General features: G+C 40.8%; 1 protein-coding gene across 2 annotated transcripts in view; it reads left to right on the forward strand.

Moving 5' to 3' along the window:
- Positions 1-18,638, forward strand: part of DOCK3 (dedicator of cytokinesis 3) — a 271,945-nt gene that overhangs the window by 120,788 nt on the left and 132,519 nt on the right. For both annotated transcript variants that reach the window (XM_054594754.1, XM_054594753.1), the window contains 3 exons: positions 7,065-7,149; positions 14,104-14,145; positions 14,748-14,902. In XM_054594754.1, the coding sequence (XP_054450729.1) occupies positions 7,065-7,149; positions 14,104-14,145; positions 14,748-14,902 (282 nt within the window). The remainder of the gene's footprint in view (positions 1-7,064; positions 7,150-14,103; positions 14,146-14,747; positions 14,903-18,638) is intronic.

Raw genomic sequence — 18,638 nt, forward strand, 5'->3', positions numbered from 1 at the left:
TAAATTACAGAGTAATTCCACCTTCATGAATATCATTTTCTTAACAAACTGTGTGCATCTTGGGGGTGGGGGCGGAGTATTTATATGTCTACTTTAATAAACAAATAAAAAAATAAAACAAGAAATGTAGTTCCCTGCCCTTTCTCCGCTTCTCCGTCCCCTTTCCCAGTTCTTTTTCTCCCCGCTTCTCCGCATCTTCTTCCCGCCTTTCTCCCTTCCACTTCTTTCCCCTTCCGTTCCTTTCCATTTCACCCTTTTTTCCCCAGGGAAAAATTAGTCACTTAAACACTTAAATGAGGACTTCGTACGTCTATCATTATTAAGGGAAAAAGACATATTGCTTCCCAAAACAATAGGACTCTTTTCTCTGGCTCTCACTTGAACTAATTCTTTTTAAAAATTTCCTTTTTACTTGGAAAGAAGAGGTGAAATACTGCAAAACTAAAGTCATTCCATACTATTAGGTTGTGTAAAGGAGGCTGCTCACACAGCAACTGGGCACTGATAACTGCTTCCGTTGTTTTCACTTATGCCCTGATGGTTCCACACTTCTGGACCAATCGCACTTTTATAAATGCCACAAAATACTGATGCTTAGCACATGTTCGCATGTGTTGGATGATAGCAGTGTGTTTGCCGACTATATTCTAATTGATGTAATTAAATATTAATTATAAGTTCTTACATAGACTTTTAACTCTACCTTTTCAGAATCTATTTCAGAAGATGCTGATGACAGCTGTTAATAATTTATTGAGTAGATCTACCTGTATCACTGTGGTGATGGTATGGTCTAACTTACATGCACTGTTATAAAGAAATGCTGTTATGCTTTTTCAAGAGAAGAGCTCTGTTTTATCTAAGGAGGAAACTGAGGTTCAGAAGCACTTTTTCCGTGTTACATAGTGAGCAATAGAGCTGATGTTTGTACCCAGGACTGATCCCAAAGTCCATATACTATATGCAGGACCTTACCATCTCTCTGATTATTTTTAAGTGTGAATCTTAAACCCAGGCAAATTATTGCCAGTATTTCTAGTCCATGGGTTATTCGGTCTTTACCCTCGTGTGACTACTGTGTGTCCCATAATACATATCTGATTTAAAATTGAGTTAGAACTTTCAAGGATAGCAATTAAACTGGCACTTTACACTTTTATTTAGATTTCAAATGCTGAGCTTTCCTCATCTACATAATAACAATTTTTATTTTCTGAGTTTAATAATTATTTATTTGGGAAATATTTGAATATTTGGGCATTTAATTTATGTGTTGTACATTTGTTGACCTAGCCAATGTATAGACTCGATCCATAAGCAAAAATTATTACAGTCATATCAGGTAGGAATCAGCACTTATAAAATTGTGTCCTTTTATTTTTAGGAACCAAAATATAGGAAGGGCATAAAATAAAGTTGTGTTCAAATTAACTAGCCATTATGTATCTCTGTTCAAGTGTCCTATACAAAGAATAAGTCAGTTAATTGCATCCTTTCAAAGGGAATTTTAAAATAATTTGTCTAGCAGTGTACTTTTAATGTGTTAATTTAATATTCTCAACTTCTCCCTAAAGATGTTTATAAAAGTTTCTTCTCAGTCTCTTAATTTCATCACCACGGTACATACAGCACAGCCAAGTTAAAATCGCATCCACCCAGGGCTGACCCAACCTAATTGATTTTTGCCTTAGAAAAATACCTACATCAGAAATATTTTATTCTTAGAATGACTCATAGAGTTTTTGTGTTTATTCTTCAGGTAGAAAGTTCAGATTTGAATAAAATGTAAACATTTTATAAGCTTTTGTTGAATTAGAATGCTCCTTCTATGGATTTAAGTATAAAATGAACTAATTCTTATCTTTTTCTTGTGAAGTTTTAATGTTTAAGACAGATCACCAAGAAACATATAATTTCTAGGTTTTCTTTCCTTCTCTCTCTTTTTTATGTTCTCTCCCTCCTCCTCCTCCCTTTCCTGCCTCCTTCGCAGATTTTCACATGTCCTCGCCTGCCCACCTTGCTTTCCCCCTGCTTAGTTTCTGTCCCTCTCCAAGGGAGTTACCCTTGGAGGGAGCAGCACAGGCAGCGCCATAGTTGGCAGGAATTCTTGCCCCCCACCCATCACCCCAACAAGCTCCCTCCGAGCAGGTTTTTAGCTAAGAATCAGAAAGGTTTGTGACTCAGTACTTTACCTTTAAGGATATGGTGATATTTTCCAGGTTCAGGACATCTGAAATTAGCAGATGTTTCCAATGACCTCTTAGAATTCTTCTGATACAGGAGGTTGTGTCCAACAATCAGTGTCTTGCTGTACTCCGGAAGTCTGGGATAACTGTGTTTCCAGTGTATTTGTGTTAGAATCCTTCTAGCAGGTTGCCATGTTTTGATGCCTAACACACGCACATATTCTTTGCTCTCACCATACCCTACACTTCGCACAGGACAGCGTCTGCACTTGCTGGGTGGGCGTTACATGAATGAATCTAAGTAAAATGGGTTTGTTTTTATGCCTGGTGGTCGCTCATTTACCAATTAGTATTTGCTACTTTGTGGATTGACACAAAAATCATCCCTCAAACTATTATGACTGAACTAATTACATTTACTTACAGCTACTAGTACTTGACTATCATGGTCTTTAGTAGAAAGGCAGCAGGTATAGTGGAAATACCATAGTAAGACATACCTATCTTGAGACAGGCCTGACGCTGTTCCCTTAATGAGCCACTGAGATAACCTCTCTCCACTTCAGTTTTCTCAATTATAAAATGGGTTTGATGCTGTCTGCCTCCCATAGTACTTACAGATGATGTACATAAACTGCCCATCCCAAGTACATATTCAGGAAAGGGTAGCTATAATTAGTTATATTTTATTGTTCTGTAAATATGCCATGTTTTCATTACTATAGTTACTGTCTGTATGCTGTCTGTACTATAAGTATTAAAAAAGGGCACAGCCCACAAGAAATCCTAACATCCCCAGTCTTTCTCAAATAATTCTGAGAAAGAACTAAGTCCTAATGCTTTAAAACATTTATTGTATGTAATTAATTAACTTCAAATGGTTTTCTGTGTTTTGTGGTTCAGATGAGGAACCCCATTTTTCAGAAGAAAAAGATACAATAGAAGACAAAATCGAATATAGAACATTCAAACAAGTGTAAAATTCAAAGAATTTGATATAGAGATTCAGGGCCCTTAGCAAGGGCACCTGAAAGAGTATAGAACCAGAACTATGTCATTTACTCACTGCTGTGTCCCCAAGTTCAGCATGAGCCTGGCACAGATTTGGTGCTAGTAAATATTTATTGAGATACTGGAATGCATGAATGAGTGAGTGATCAATGATAGGTGGTCAGAGAGGACTCAATATTTTTTCGAAGACTGATCACCTAAGCAGTTAGTAGGATCATTTTTGAAAACTCAGCTCTATACTACCTCTTGGTGTAGATACGTCGACGTGTGTCTCCTGCTTGTGGCCATCTCTTTGAGTCTTGTTCAGACACTGTCTCTCTGATCACAGTCCTTACACTTCAAGCCATATATTGGCTAATGATGAAATGCATATAGATAATAATTATAACTGCAATAGCAAATCACAATGCCAGGCACTGTGCTGAGTGCTTTACATGGATTAATCCATACAACAACCTATGATAATAGATAAGACAGTGCAGCTTGGTGGAAGAGGCAAGATAAAAACCAGGCAACCTAACCTCAGAGCCCATGCTCCTAACTGCTTTGCTGCACTGCCTCCCTTTGCTGGGAAGATTGAGAAAAGACTAAGTTTACCATTCCCTACACTTGCTGTTTATTATTCTTAGAGTAAACTATAGAAGGAAACAGCCAGGAACCTCTCTCTCAGAGGGAAATTTGTGGTTAACATGTCTTGCTTCTCATTGTGCAGCATCTCTGCCTTCTAGGGAGGACAGCCCTCCAGTTTAGCTTTTGAAAACTACTTTTCCTCCATTGAACATAATCTTAGTAGAAGGAACTTGTATTCTCACTTATCAGATACCCATTAATCATTTCCTTATTTCTTAATAAAATCAAGAAATTAAAAGGAACTGCACTCCACTGCCTTGAGGAGAGGGAAACCACTCTGCTCCCAGGGGACAGCCAGCCTGATGGATGCCAACATGGGCTTGACTGAAAACTGCTCTATTGCTTGTATTCAGCACTATTGGTCTGGTGCCTGGATGGTCTGTGAGGAGAGTGGGTGGGTGTGTGGGAGGGCAGGTGAGTGGACAAGCAAGGTAAGAGAGCCATGGCACTAAGACCAAATCTGCCTGGGCATCCGTCCCTGTGTGTGATGCACTGAGCCCAGCCCTGTGGGCTATTTTCTTAAGCCCTTACGTCCAAAACACCTAGTTTGATTGGGTTGTTTGCATAATTAAACTAAACTAAAAATTAAAATAATGTTTGCAAAATTAAACATGATTTTTCCATTTTAATAATCTTGTTTTTTCATTAACCTTTTAATATATTTTCCTACAAATAGGGTATAAATTTTATGTAAGATAAATCTGTATTTTAGATGTTCACTTGGCTTTATTTTAAATGAGTGGAAGTTTTATGTACAGAAAGAGCCTACAGAGTTAGTTTTGCTAACATATTCTAAAAATAGTTCATCTTTCCATATGTCTATTGGCCATCTGTATGTCCTCTTTAAGAAGTATCTATTCAGTTCCTTTGTCCATTTTTTATTTGGATTTTTTTTTTCTGGTGTTGAGTTATGTAAATTCTTTATAAATTTTGGATATTAACCCCTTATCAGATGTATTGGCGAATATGTTCTTCCAGTCTGTGGGCTATCTTTTTATTTTGTTGATGCTTTCTCTTGCTGTGCAAAAACCTTTTAGTTTGATATAGTCTCTTCATTTATTTTTTCTTTTGTTTCCCTTGCCTGGGGAGATATATCTGATAAAATACTGCTATGTGCTAAGTCCAAGATTTTGCTGCCCATGTTTTCTTCTAGGATTTTTATGGTTTAAGGTCTAATTTTTAATTCTTTAATCCATTTTGAATTTATTCTTGTGTTTGGTGTAAGAAGGTGGTCTAATTTAATCTTTCTGCACATATCTGTCCAATTTTCCCAACACCATGTATTGAATAAACTACCTTTAGCCCATTGTATGTGCTTGCTTCCTCTGTTGAATATTAATTGACTATAAAGGTGTGGGTTTATTTCTTGTCTCTATCCTGTTCCATTGATCTGTGTCTCTTTTTATGCCAATACCATGCTCTTTTGATTACTGTAGCCTTATAGTATAGTTTAGTAATAATCATCAGAGAAGTGCAAATTGAAACCACAATAAAATATCATCTCATACCAGTTAGATTGACAGTTATCAATAAATCAACAAACAACAAATGTTGGCGAGGATGTGGAGAAACAAACACTTTTGTACTGTTGGTGGGAGTGCAGACTGGTGCAGCCACTGTGGAAAGCAGTATACAGATACCTCAGAAAATTAAAAATGGACTAGCCTTTTGACCCAGTGATCCCACTTCTGGGACTATATCTGACAGAACACAAAACACTAATTCGAAAGAACACAAGTACCCTTACGTTCATTGCAGCATTATTTACATAAGCTATGGAAGCAGCCCAAGTGTCCATCAGCAGATGATTGGATAAAACAACTATGAGACATTTATACAATGTAATACTACTCGGCCATAAACAACAACAACAACAACAACAACAACAACAAAGAAGAAAGTTTTACCCTTTGCAACAGTATGGATGGACCTGGAGAACATTATGCTAAGTGAAATAAGCCAATCAGAGAAAGGCAAATACCATCTGATTTCACTCATACATGGAATCTAATGAACCAACTGAACTAACAAAATAGAGACACTCAGAGCAGGATGACAGCTAAGGGTGGGGAGGGGAGGGGTTGAGGGAATTGAGCAAAAAGGAAAAAGGACTCAAGGACGTCGACAACAGTGACTGTGAGGCGGAGGAGGGTATAAGTGGACTAAATGATAAAGGGAAAAATTACAATAAAAATTTTTTTAAAAAATGAAAGTAGTTCATAGTCTAGTTGAAGCAAAAAGTACATACCCTTCTCCCATCATCTTTGGAACATTTTTGCCAGGAGCAATAATAACCCTTGTTTTGGAGTCTGGTGGTCCCAGAGTGTCTCTCCACCCTGATGAGAGTTACAGCCTCTCTCCTCAGAAAAAATTCATCAGTGAGCATGTGCACATAACCGTTGTAAGTGGTTTCAGGGTTCCACAGATCTACTGGACTCCAGACTTAGCTGTATTTCTAGAGAGGAAGAAAGGAGTTAACATCTATTGACTATAATTAGGTACCACGTTAGAAGCCAAGAGTTTTGTGTCCAGAGTTACTCACTGCCTCATCCTGCCTCCCAATCCATCATTAATCACCATTACTTCTTCCTTTCTGCCCGTTATGCCGGACCTTCTATATGTTCTGTTCATCAGCAGCAGTGCTCCTTGGTCAAACGCCTACCTAAAGTTTCTTAAGATACTGGCTAATATGTGGTGACGTCTTTACTATAGCTCAATGTCAGTATTAATTAAATTGGAAATGAGATAAAACTCAACCAAAACATACATTTCTTTAAATTTAATATTTTCAGCAGGCAATTTTTTATGGTTGGATTTTGAATTACATATCTCCTTAGATCCTGGATAACTTTTATGGTAGTAAAGCATGACTGAACCTTGAGCATTCTTGCAGGATGGGGAGGAATAAAAAACAGAATGTGGCTTACTAATGATCTATAGAAAACACAACTTACTAAACTCCATCGGTCTATTAACGTGATATCAAAGGCATCCTTCTTACCTTCACAAGGGGAACTGCTTGATGACTAGAGATGTGTCAGACTTAAAATCCCTAGCCTTACTTATTGACCTAAAGTTGAGCACATTTAAGCATAACCAGATAAGGGCACGTCCCACCTGGGGCAGTGCTTGACCCTCAGTCCACACCGTCATGGCAGGTACAGGCTTTTAGGCACAGAAAGAAAGGTGAGTAATCTGAGGACACGGCATGCTGATTGTGATCTTTCTCTTTACTAGGCATTTGGGCCTGGACCTGGTACCTCGAAAGGACTTCGAAGTTGTGGATTCGGACCAGATCAGTGTCTCAGATCTTTATAAAATGGTAAGAAATGTCACACAGGGTAGCTTGTTCGTGCACACCTCATTTTTCTCCTTTATATTTTTCTAACTACATTATGAAATAATGTTGCTAAAATTGTTCCTTTGCCTTTGTCCCAGTATAATTAAGTGGCCTTCCTCATTCTGACAGCATATCACACTTGCTTTTCTAAATGGAATTAAGGTGTAGAGTGCTGGGCTTACTGTAATGTCTGCGGGACATTTCTCTGTTGGTTTTGCTGGTGAACAGAGCTCCTTCAATCTGCACAGTTACTAAAATTTTGTTTCTGTCCTGGCCAGTGTAGCTCAGTTGGTTGAGCGTCATCCTGCAAAGTGAAGGTCACCAGTTCAATTCTTGGTCAGGGCACGTGCCTGGGTTGCAGGTCTTCCCTGTTTGGGGGCGTGCAAGAGACAACCGAGCTTTGTTTCTCTCACACATCGATGTTTCTTTCCCACCCCTCCTCTCTCCCTTTCTATCTCTCTTTAAAAATAAATAAAATCTTTTAAAAAATTAAATTTTTTCTCTAGTTGGAGCTGAAGAGAGCCAATTATTGGTTAATGTAGTGTTTAAACCTGAAAATAATGTATCGATATTTCTGAGAGACATAACCTGTTAAATCCTGAGCTATCGATTGGTTATTATTAAAATGTATAGAGTTGACTAATGACCAAGTTTACGTTTTACAGGCTGACTGCGAAGAAGTATCTAAAAGAAAGGTACAAAATTTTAAAGCAGAACAAACATCAGAAACCTCAGGTGACTTTTAAAGTTAGACTAAGGGACTGGGTAAAACTCACTTGGAGAAGTATTTATATATTTAAGGAATATATATTGGTGAAAATTACAAGTTTTAGAAAAAATTACAAGTTTCTTTTTAAGAAAATGGAAAGGTATTCAGTATCACTAATCATCAGGGAAATGCTTATCAAAACCACAGTGAAATACTACCTCACACCCAGAATGCCTGTCATCGAAAAGACAAGACATTACCTGTGGCGAGGATGTGGAGAAAAGAAAGCTCTTTGCACTGTTGGTGGGAATGTAAATTTGTATAGCCACTATGAAAAACTGCGTGGAGATAACTCAAAAAATCAAAAACAAAACAACTCTATGATTCAGCAACCCTACTTCTGGATATGTGTCCAAAAGAACTGAAATCAGGATCTCAGCCAGATAGCTGCACTCCCACGCTCATGGCAGCAGCATTCACGGTAGCCAAGACACCGAAACAACCTAAGTGTCCATTAATGGATGAACCACTAAGGAAGACACGGTGTATATATACACACAATGGAACATTATTCAGCAACAATAAGGAAAGAAAGGTATCCCGTCATTTGTGACAACAGGGATGGATCTTAAGAGTACTATGCTAAGTGAAATAAATCAGCTACAGAATGACGAATACTCTATGATCTAATACATGGAATCTAAAAGTGCTGAACTCATAGAAACAGAGTAGAATGGTGATTGCCAGGGGCTGAGGATGGAGGGAGTGAAGGGATGTTGATCAGTAGGCACAGACTTGGGTAGTTTTAAGAGGATTAATTCTGAGGATCTCATGTACAACAAGGTGATGGTAGTTAACAGTAGTGTACTGTGTACTTGAAAGTTCCTCAAAGGGTACATCTTTAATCTTCTTATAACAACAACGAAGTGATTATGTTAAATGAAGGCTATGTTAACCTTATTGTGGTTCTCATTTTATACATATGTATCAAAATCATCACATTGTACACCTTAAGTTATACTATGTCATATGTCAATTATATCCAATAAAGCTGGAGAAGAAACTTTCCCAGAACATAGATGTGAGTCTCCAGATTGAAAGGGTCAAACAAGTATTTAACACTTAACTGTGAAATTTCAGTTCGCGAAGCTGAAAGCCTTCTGAGAGAAAAATAGGTCACCTACTGAGGATTTGTTGTAAGAATGGCACTTGTCTTCCTAAAAGCAACACTGAAAACGAGAAATAATGAAGAATTGCCTTTAAATTCTGAGGGGGAGAAAATCCAACCTAGAATTTTGTATTTGTTGAGCCACATTATTAATCAAGTGGGAAAATACCTACCCCAAAGAAAATTTTGGTCACTTAAAGTCTAAAAAAGGAATCTCTTTAAAAGCTCTTTTTCAGGAAACTACTGAAGACTAAATTATTTCTTTAAAATGAGAGATGAAACCAAAAGATGCTATCATATGCCATCCAGGAATGGAATGCTGACCCCATTGAGAGACGTACAGAGCTCTCAGGGTAACGTCCGAGGGAGCCCTGGGATGCCATCTGGGCACCGGACAGCCGGAGAGCTGCTGGCCCCGGGGAAAGCAGAAGGCAGCTGGGCGGGCACCTGCAGGTGAACGCTGCTTCCTGGGGCGTCCGCGGGTTCGCTCTGTGTAGAGCGCTATTGGAAGCTGTTCTGGAGAGCTGTAGGGGGGCACGGGAAAAGGCCCTGTAATTTAACCATAACTAGGTTATTTCCAATACAAAGCAGAAAGCAATAGAGGAAAGAAGTGTAATTAAGTACACTACTTGGCTCAGTAGTGAACAATATTTAAACGTTAAAATAGTATGAAAAGTTTTGACCAAAACATGTGACATATTAAGAATATAGTTGAAAAGAAATGATATAACAAATGCAGTAATCTTCAACTTCCATAATAAAAAGCCAGTAGAGAAATTTAAAATTGGATAAAGAGAAAGCACTGTGTAAGACATTTAGAAATATTTGATAAATTTTAGGAAAAAACACAGCAATGAATTGAAAATACTTTATCTTTGGGGCACAGGTCTGGGTGAACAGAGGACTAACAATTTGTTGCAAGCTTTTTAAATATTTTATTTTGAAAAATATGACTTTATGTCACCTTTAATACATTTAAATGTTAATTATTTTTATTGTTTATGCTGTTACAATTGTCCCAATTTTCCTCCCCGTCGCCCCCCTCCACCATGCTGGCTCCCTACTTCCAGTCGTTCCCCACACTGTTGTTCTTGTCCATGGATCCTTCACATATGTTCTTTGACTAATCCCTTCACCTTCTTTCAGACAGTCCCCCCTCTTGCAGCTCTCCATTCCACGATTCTGTGCCTCTGGTTCAATTTCTCTCATTAGGCTATTTTGTTCATTAGATTCCTCTTATCAGTGAGATCAGATGGTATTTATCTCTCACCGACTGGCTTATTTCACTTTGCATAATAGTCTCCATCTCAATTTAAAATGTTGGTTTCTCAAAAAGGCCTAAGGGCCCTGGCCAGGGTGGCTTGCTTGGTTGGAGCTTCACCCTGTGAACCTGTTGATTCCCGGGCAGGGTGCAGACCTGGGCTGTGGTTCAATTCCCCGGGTGGGGGTGCGTGCGAGAGGCAGCCCCTCCGTGTTTCTCTCCCTCTTTCTCTCCCTCCCTTCCCTTCTCTCTAAAATCAATAAACATGTCCTCAAGTGAGGATTAAAAAAAAAAAGCCTAAGGTACAAGTTCCTTTTTATTTTATGCTGATTTTTCTGTCTTTTTACCCTATGTATTTGCTTTTGATGGAAAGAATTAGGTAGGATAAAGAAAAACTGATTCTGAGAGTCTATCCCATAAATTCATTGTAAACCACTTACTTTTATGTTAAATTGCAGATAGTGAATGTTTTGGTTAAATCTTGAATTTATCAGCAAGTTTCAAAGGAATAACCTTTCAGAACTTTTTTTGTATTAACATTTAAATTTATTACTGGAGATTATAAAGACTACATATGAAACTTTCTGATTATAATAATGCTCCTTGCCACATATTTTACAAGAAAACCTTTATAAATAGGGTTATACCTTAAGTTTGCATTTAGTGCACTTTGTTTTTCGTAAAAAATTCAAGCCCCTACACAGTGTTGAATGATAATGATTGATGAAAATCTCTTTAAATACACAGATGGATTTTCTATATGACAAGAGCAAAAAGAAGCCCTAACACTCCTCAGTTCTTGCATCCAGACGATATGGCAGGTCTAACTCCACTTTCAGCAGTGGAGAGAGGATTGGTGCTACCTAAACTAGAAAGCACTTCAAAGGGCAACCGTGAAGTATTTGTGTTCATCTTAGTTAGCCATGATTCTTTGGGAAAAGTGAGAACTTGAAGATTATATAATATGAGAGCTTCTAAATTGTGGAAGACCTAGCAGAATATTCAAATTATAACCTCCTGCTACATTGTTACCCTTCTACATTAGCATGTGTTGGGAACTGTGGTAGTCTCTTATCTTCTAGTGCTAATTTACATTTTTAGTAGATCAATGTTTATACTTCCAATTCTGGATTTAAGTCGATTACATACATTATTTACTAACAATCAAGTATCATTGGTAATCCTGACGAGATGTCTTATATTTCCTTTTAATGCCCACAGTACCTAACACAATTCTTAACATATGTAGAGGGAATTAATTGTGTTATTCAGTTGAATAGCTATAGTTTTTTCCCCCTATATTGGCAGACATTTGTGGACTAAATAGACCAGAGACTTTCAAGGGCTGACCCTGACTTTTCTGTGGAAGAAAAAATTGGCAGAAGCAGTAAAGTAGTCCATGCATTTTAAAGTTAATTTATATTTTTGAGGTTTATAGTTTTGATGTTAAGGGTGGGTAAGGCGGGTTTTGCTCCCAGAGATGACAAAGTCTAGGGTCGGTCAGCCAACACGGAACCCTAATAAGTGTAGCTGTGGTACAGGTGGTGATGGCTCTGTGGAGGCAAGTGTCAGCCGGCTCGCTGAAGGCTGGCCGGGGGCAGGGCAGCAGTTTTTCCTAACAGCGTCGTGAAAAGCGCTCCAGAATGCCCGTTTCAGTGCCTTTCTCTGACCACCATGTACTTGTACTCTCAGACTAGGCTGAAAAGTCCTCCCCAATTTTGGTGCCTCTGAACTCTAAAATAACATTTGTTATTGTCAGCTTGGATATTTTACACTGAAATTAGCTGTAAACTTCCATGTATAATTATAGTTGAATATCTATATTTAAGATTGGTGGTCATTTTTAAGACTTAATCAGTAAATCCACTTCAGAAGATTGACTTAGCGCAGCCCCCACCTGTAAAATTTTAAACAATGGAAAGCATTTTAGGTTAGTAAACTTCCTAGTGGATATGGGTCAGTAAACCACATAAAACTTGATTTTCTTTGAAAGCTTGATTTCTAAAAAGCATTTTTACAGCCTCTTTTATATGTGAACTTTTCTTTTGTACATACACATCCAATGTGATGATTTCCCCAGCTGGTAGAGGTCTGTTTTTATTATACAGTTGTCCCTTGGGATCCACAGGAAATTGGTTCCAGGATCCTACGCAAAGACCAGAATAAGTGGATGCTCATGTCCCTTATATAAAATGGCAGAGTATTTGCATATAAGCTATATTTGTATACAGGCTACAGCAGGGTATGCTTACACATCACTTCATTCACATGGACTCAGTATGGTCCCCAAATATCTGAATCTGTGGTGAGTTTTATCCATGAACGTAAAACGCATGGTTATAGAAGGCCAGCTGCATTTAATATGTATCATGGGAACATGTGGTCCCATGAATGAATATTAACAGTCAATAATAATTTGCTAATTTAGCTGTTAATGCCATGAATATTTAATATTTAATTAATATCAACATTTTAGTGTTTAATTAATATTAATATTTCATAATCTAAGTTCCTCTTAATTGTGCCTTAATATTTAACCGTACTTCAGTTTTATTGAGAGATAAATATATTTGGAAAAGAAATGAAATTATTCTGATCAGCCACCATTTCTTGTACCCATATGGTAGGGAGCAACTCACCAAATGAATGCCATCTCACGCCTCTGAGACGCAAAAGGGAGCAGGATAGAAGCTCTCGCTTTTCAGTTCACCGAGACCAGGGGCCTAATGTTTGTGAGCCCGTAATTTTTTCTGGCAAGACGTTACTTGTAAATGTGACTGACTTTTCTGTGATAACTAATTATGAAGAAGAACACCAATAATAAGAATACTGGCCCTGGCCAGGGAGCTCAGTTGGTTAGAGCCTCATCCTGATGCCCCCTGGTCAGAGCACGGAAGTGTCAACCAGTGAATGCGTAAGTGGGACAGCAGACCGATGTCTGTCTCTCTGTCTCTCCCCTCTCCTCTCCTCTCTCTCTAAAATCAATAAATTAACAAAAGAATACTAATTATAGATAACAGTGATCAACCATTTTCAAATACAGGCACTATGCTGACTTAATCTGCACAAAATCCAGCAAGGTTGAGTTCAGCACAAAATGTTATCCTCAGTTTACAAATGAGTCAAGATTTCAAACCAGGTATCCTGACTTAGGTTTCTAATTACTTTGTCATGCTGCTTCCTGTTAGGGAATTTGAGCCTCATAATAACGCTGTGAGAAAGACAATAAAAGCTTTTATCTGAACTTTAAGGTTGAGGAAAATATCTCTTGGAGAGAGTAAGTGGCTCTCTGAGGTTTCACAACCTACTTGGCGTGGCCGGGACTGGAATCCGCTGCTTCTCACTTCGGCCGGCAGCAAAGAAAGCGCGGAGAGCTGCTTGGGAGGGAGCCCCTAGGGGTTAAAAGCTCTGCCCCCTCCAGTGTGGGGAGACTGGAGAAGCTGGGCTGTCCAGCTCAGGGCCTGGCGTGGACAGTGTATGGGGAGGGCAGTGCCCCAGCCAAAATCCAGTAGCAAGTACCGCCTGTGACTTGGCTGGTGCTCTGAGCTGGTGAGCCTTGGGTTTGAATCCAGACGTGGCCTCCTCCTTGCTATGTGAACTTCAGCAAATGACTGCCTTGTGCTAAGCCTTAGTTGTCTCCATCAAATACGAATAACATTTACCTAACAAAGTTATCAGAATTAAATGAGATCATATATATATATATATAAAAGACATATAGAATACCCAGTATACAGAAGATGCTTAATAAAAGTTCCCTCCCCAGTTGAGTGAATTTTCCTTTCTTTCTTTCCATAGCATTTATCCAGCCGGCAGAGTGTGCAGCAAAGCACATCCCAGGTAAGCAGCTTAACCAGGCTTCCCAGATTTTCCCCTCAACTCTTTCTTCCCAGAGATCACAACACAGGGACTCCCCAGGGAAGGACACACGCCACTGACTTTTTGATTGTGTGGTGCCTTTCATGTTAAGGAGCTCTGACCTCTGAATGAATTTGTCCAGTCTCCACTCCTCTGTGCAAATTTACATAAGCACAACTGAAAGAAAGGAGACTGAGTGACTAAAATGAATTAGTCTGGAAGAACATAAAAATGCCATGTAACAGTGTAAATCAAGTTCAGTAGGGTCACGACACGATCTCCAAGAAATGACTTTGAAAATGGTTCCCTGGAGAACTGAGCTGTTGCTGGGCTGGTGGAGATTTCGAGCTCCCTTGGGAGGTGGAACTCCGGGGCTCTGTCTCTGCCACTCCCTTCCCTTCTCCCCGCTGCACAGTCGCCCGCCTCAGACCAGGCGCGCTGACGCAGCACCCTGCTGTTAGAGGAGCGCCTCCAGCCTCTCTCTCAGCGGTACCAGGAGAGTTAGTCATTTAGTTTTCGTTTTGTTTATAATTAAAATAATGGATAACTAAAATAGAAATCACTGTTTTTGCCTTCCTCGTTAGGTAGATACAATGCGCCCCCGTCATGGGGAAACCTGCCGGATGCCAGTGCCACATCACTTCTTCCTCAGCCTGAAGAGTTTCACCTACAACACCATTGGGGAAGACACCGACGTCTTCTTTTCCTTGTATGACATGAGAGAAGGCAAGCAGATCAGGTAAAAGTCCCTGGGAATTCTGATGAGGCTGAGACTCTGGGTTAGGATGGTGTAGTTGGGTCATAGGCATCTTTGGCCTTCAGAGAAGGTACATACGCAGAGGAGGCAAAGCAAGATAAAGTAGCTGCCTCTCATGTAGCTGGGAGTGTTGCCTCAAATCCCAGTGTATTCTGAAGGCCTGTGTGATGGCCTGTTTTTCATACTGTTTCTGTTTCCACATGGAAACTCACATCCCAGCCTTGGCTGTCACCACTTCAGGGAGAGAAGAGGATGCGTCTATTCAGTGCCAGAGAAAATGAGTAGAAGAAACACAGAACAAAGCAAATTCAGCGGGGAGGTGCAGCTCCAGAATGCAGGAAGCCCAAAGCTCTGCCTTACTGCACGTGGGGGAGCGGGTTCCCAGGGAGACAGGCTGGTGTGTCCCGTGGGAGGCAGCCCGGCCCTCAGTGCCGTTGGGGTCCTCAGTGCCAGGGGAGCATCCGCTGGGCAGGAGGGACGGTGGCCTGACTCCAGTGTTGCTCCGTGCCGTGTTGAAGGGGAGGCGTAGCGGGGCGGGGGGGTGCCAACTTGAATTTTGGCAGAGCAGGGAGGCCCTTCAGAAGGACCATCTGCAGCAGCAGCGCTTTCCCCTCGAAAGGGAGGGAGGAGTCAAGGAGACTCGCTGGGCTTCTGTTCCCTAAGCGGCCAGCATGGCTCTGATGGGGTGAGGCGACCTTTGTAGCCAACTGGCTACAAAGTTTTCTCCACAGTCGCCTTGTGGGGCAGAGAAAAAGATCTTGGAATACTTTTGTATTGCTTCTTGACTCCTGTGTTGAGTATTTTATGTTTTTTTTTCTTACTTAAAATTTGAAAACAACTGTTGCTTTTCCAATTGAATGTTACATGTGGGAAATTTTAAAATGGAAGTTGTAACACAGTACAAAGGAAAGTCAACATTGCATCCTCCACAGTGCCACGGATCTCAACTCCCCCACCCAAAATAGAGCACTGCGCTTCACTTCAGCGCGGTAATAAAAGGGCACGCTGCCTAAGGGGGGCATGCGGCTGTGTCTTGGCACTGGCGTCTTCAGCGTGCGCTCCCAGGAAGGCTCTGCGGGGAAGGGAGTGGTGGCGGTGGTGGCCCCGGGTGGTGGTGGCCCCGGGCGGTGGCGGCACAGGTGAGACTGCAGGCCCGGTCGCACGGGGGTGGGTTCTGGCTGTGCCTGTGTTTCTACTGCTAGCGCAGAGGTTTGTAAACGTCATTAGTATTTATTTTGTGTGTGGAAAAATTCTTTCTTTAAGCTAAATTTTATGAGAAAGTTTAATATATGAAACAGAGTAAGTAGAACTGCTCCACTGTTGAAGGGAAAGGGGAAATAACAGTCCATGGGCTGCTGTTGGAGAACCAGAGCACATCGCGGGGTCGCCCTGAGTGCCAGGAGCCATGTCTTCTCTCTCTGTGACCCCAGCGCCCCATGCAGTGTCCGTGCAAGTCCACGTGCTGCTGGGCCAGCTGCACAGGGGAGAACCGCCCGCTGCTCTGGTTCGTGGCCCACGCAGGGTTGTCAGTGCGCCAGTGTTTCAAATTGAATTTATTGTTTATTATTTAGCCTCAAAAAATAATAAAACATTTTAAAAGAAGACATATAAAGAAGAAACTTGTGTAGGGTTGCTGGAAATGTTTAGGTAATTTAAAAATCCCTTATATATAGGAAAACTATACTACCTTTCTATTTGCATAGTAAAACTATAAGGTCATTAGTTGACAATACCATCTACTTTAGTAAGTGTTAAGAGTGAACAAAAGAGCAGAATTTTAGATCTGGTTTAATCAATAAATTTTCTTTGCATTAGGATTTGTTTAGTTGTATAAGCCCTCAAAATTTTTTGACCATTAAGCTGGTATGGCTAGAAAATTATGCTTTCATTGTTTTAAGGTACTATATTGAGCATATATTACTTTTTCAAAGCAGTTGTCAGAAGTCTTGAAACATTAGGGATGTATTACATCACAGTATTGACACAGAGCGATTGGTTTAGTTGTTTTTTCTCCTTAAGAGAACTCTTGTCAACCAAGTATTTCTAGTCGCCTCTCCAGTCAAATGGTGCTTGGCTAGCATTCAGTATTGCCAGGATGCTGTCACCGCTGGGCCAGAGAACACTTGTGAGCAGAGGGAGAGGGCAGAGAAGACCAAGGATTCCTCTGCATTGTCACTTGGCTGATTCTACAGGCAAACCGCGAAGTAAAAGGGCTATAGCGAATGACAGATTGGAAAACACACACACGCAGCATCATGATATGTCTTGATGGATGAGCGCTAGGTGATCTGCAGAGGGAAGCAGCAGCAGCTGGCAGGGCCTTGGTAGCACGCATGTGCGTGTGGTGTGTGTGGTGTGTGGTGCGTGGTGTGTGTGTGTGTGAGTGGTGCGTGTGTGTGTGGTGTGTGTGGTGTGTGTGTGAGGTATGTGGTGTGTGTGGTGTGTGTGAGGTGTGTGAATGTGTGAGGTATGTGGTGTGGTGTGTGTGCGTGTGTGAGGTGTGTGTGAGGTGTGTGTGTGTGTGTGTGTGTGTGTGTGTGTGTGTGTGAGATTTTTGTTATTCCAAACAGTATCATAACCATTTAGCCTTGAAATCCCATCTCTGATTAAGACCTCTCCACTGAGTTTTGGGCCCTTACTCCCTTTTCCTACCAGACCTTTGCCGTTGGACGTCCCCCAGACGTTTCTCCCTCAGCACATGAGAGCTGAATTCATTTCCTCTCCTCACAGACACGCTTCCTCCTGCGCCCCTTCAATCAAAGGCATATGGCAGGCCTTGCCACGTGCTCAGAGATCCCCGTCCGTACCTCAGAAAGCCCCCCAGGCTCCTCCCGCTCTATCTCCTCCCCTTCAGTCAGTCACTGTATTCTCTCAGCTTCTGTCTCCCAAATATCAATCAAAACCGCTAACCCCACTCCATCCCCACTGTCACACCAGGTCCTTCGCGCCTCTCCCCACACGCAGACTCCCGCATCCACCATCTTCCTGCCCTGCACGTTGCCCACGCCACCACCACACTTTGAAAAATGCAGACTGTGGTGCCAGCCCCCATGTAACCTGGAGCCCTTGTTACGTGGGTGGTGGAAGAGGCCCAGCGTGACGGAATTCTGCCTCTTTCTCTGCCCGTATTTCAGGCATCCTGTTTTATTCCTGATGACTCGGCTTCCCCTAAACATACCTTGCTCTTTCACACTTTCCTACCCTCGTTGGCTTGGTGAACTCCTGTCCATTCTTTAAAACTCAACTTTATGAAACCTTCCTCAATACTTACGGGTGAAATCCCACCCTGGGACTTCATTGTTGGCCATGCAGTCAGCCTGTGCCCAGCTTTATCCCGCCGCTAGACATTGTATTGCAGTAGGGCACGTGCGTGTAGGTTCCCTCACTGGGAGGGGAGTGTCCTTTGCCCGTTTTTAATCGGATTATTTGTTTATCTTTTTGTTGAGTTATAAAAGTTCTTTATATTTTCTACATACTAGACCCTTATCAGATACAAGGTTTACAAATATTGTTGTGCTGTAGGTTTTACTCACTTTCTTGATAATGTCCTTTGATGCACACCAGCTTTTAATTTTGATGAAGTCACTGTTTTTGCCTTTTTTTTCTGTCATTGTTTTTGGTATCATGGGCACATTTTTAAAATTGTGTTCATATACTATGAACAATTTGATACCAATAAGCAGATACTCATACATGTAAGAATGTTATTTTCTAACAA

This window comes from Pteronotus mesoamericanus, unplaced genomic scaffold, assembly GCF_021234165.1.
Source record: "Pteronotus mesoamericanus isolate MK-2021 breed Mesoamerican mustached bat unplaced genomic scaffold, CSHL_Meso_final scaffold_533, whole genome shotgun sequence".
NCBI classification, from domain to species: Eukaryota; Metazoa; Chordata; class Mammalia; order Chiroptera; family Mormoopidae; genus Pteronotus; species Pteronotus mesoamericanus.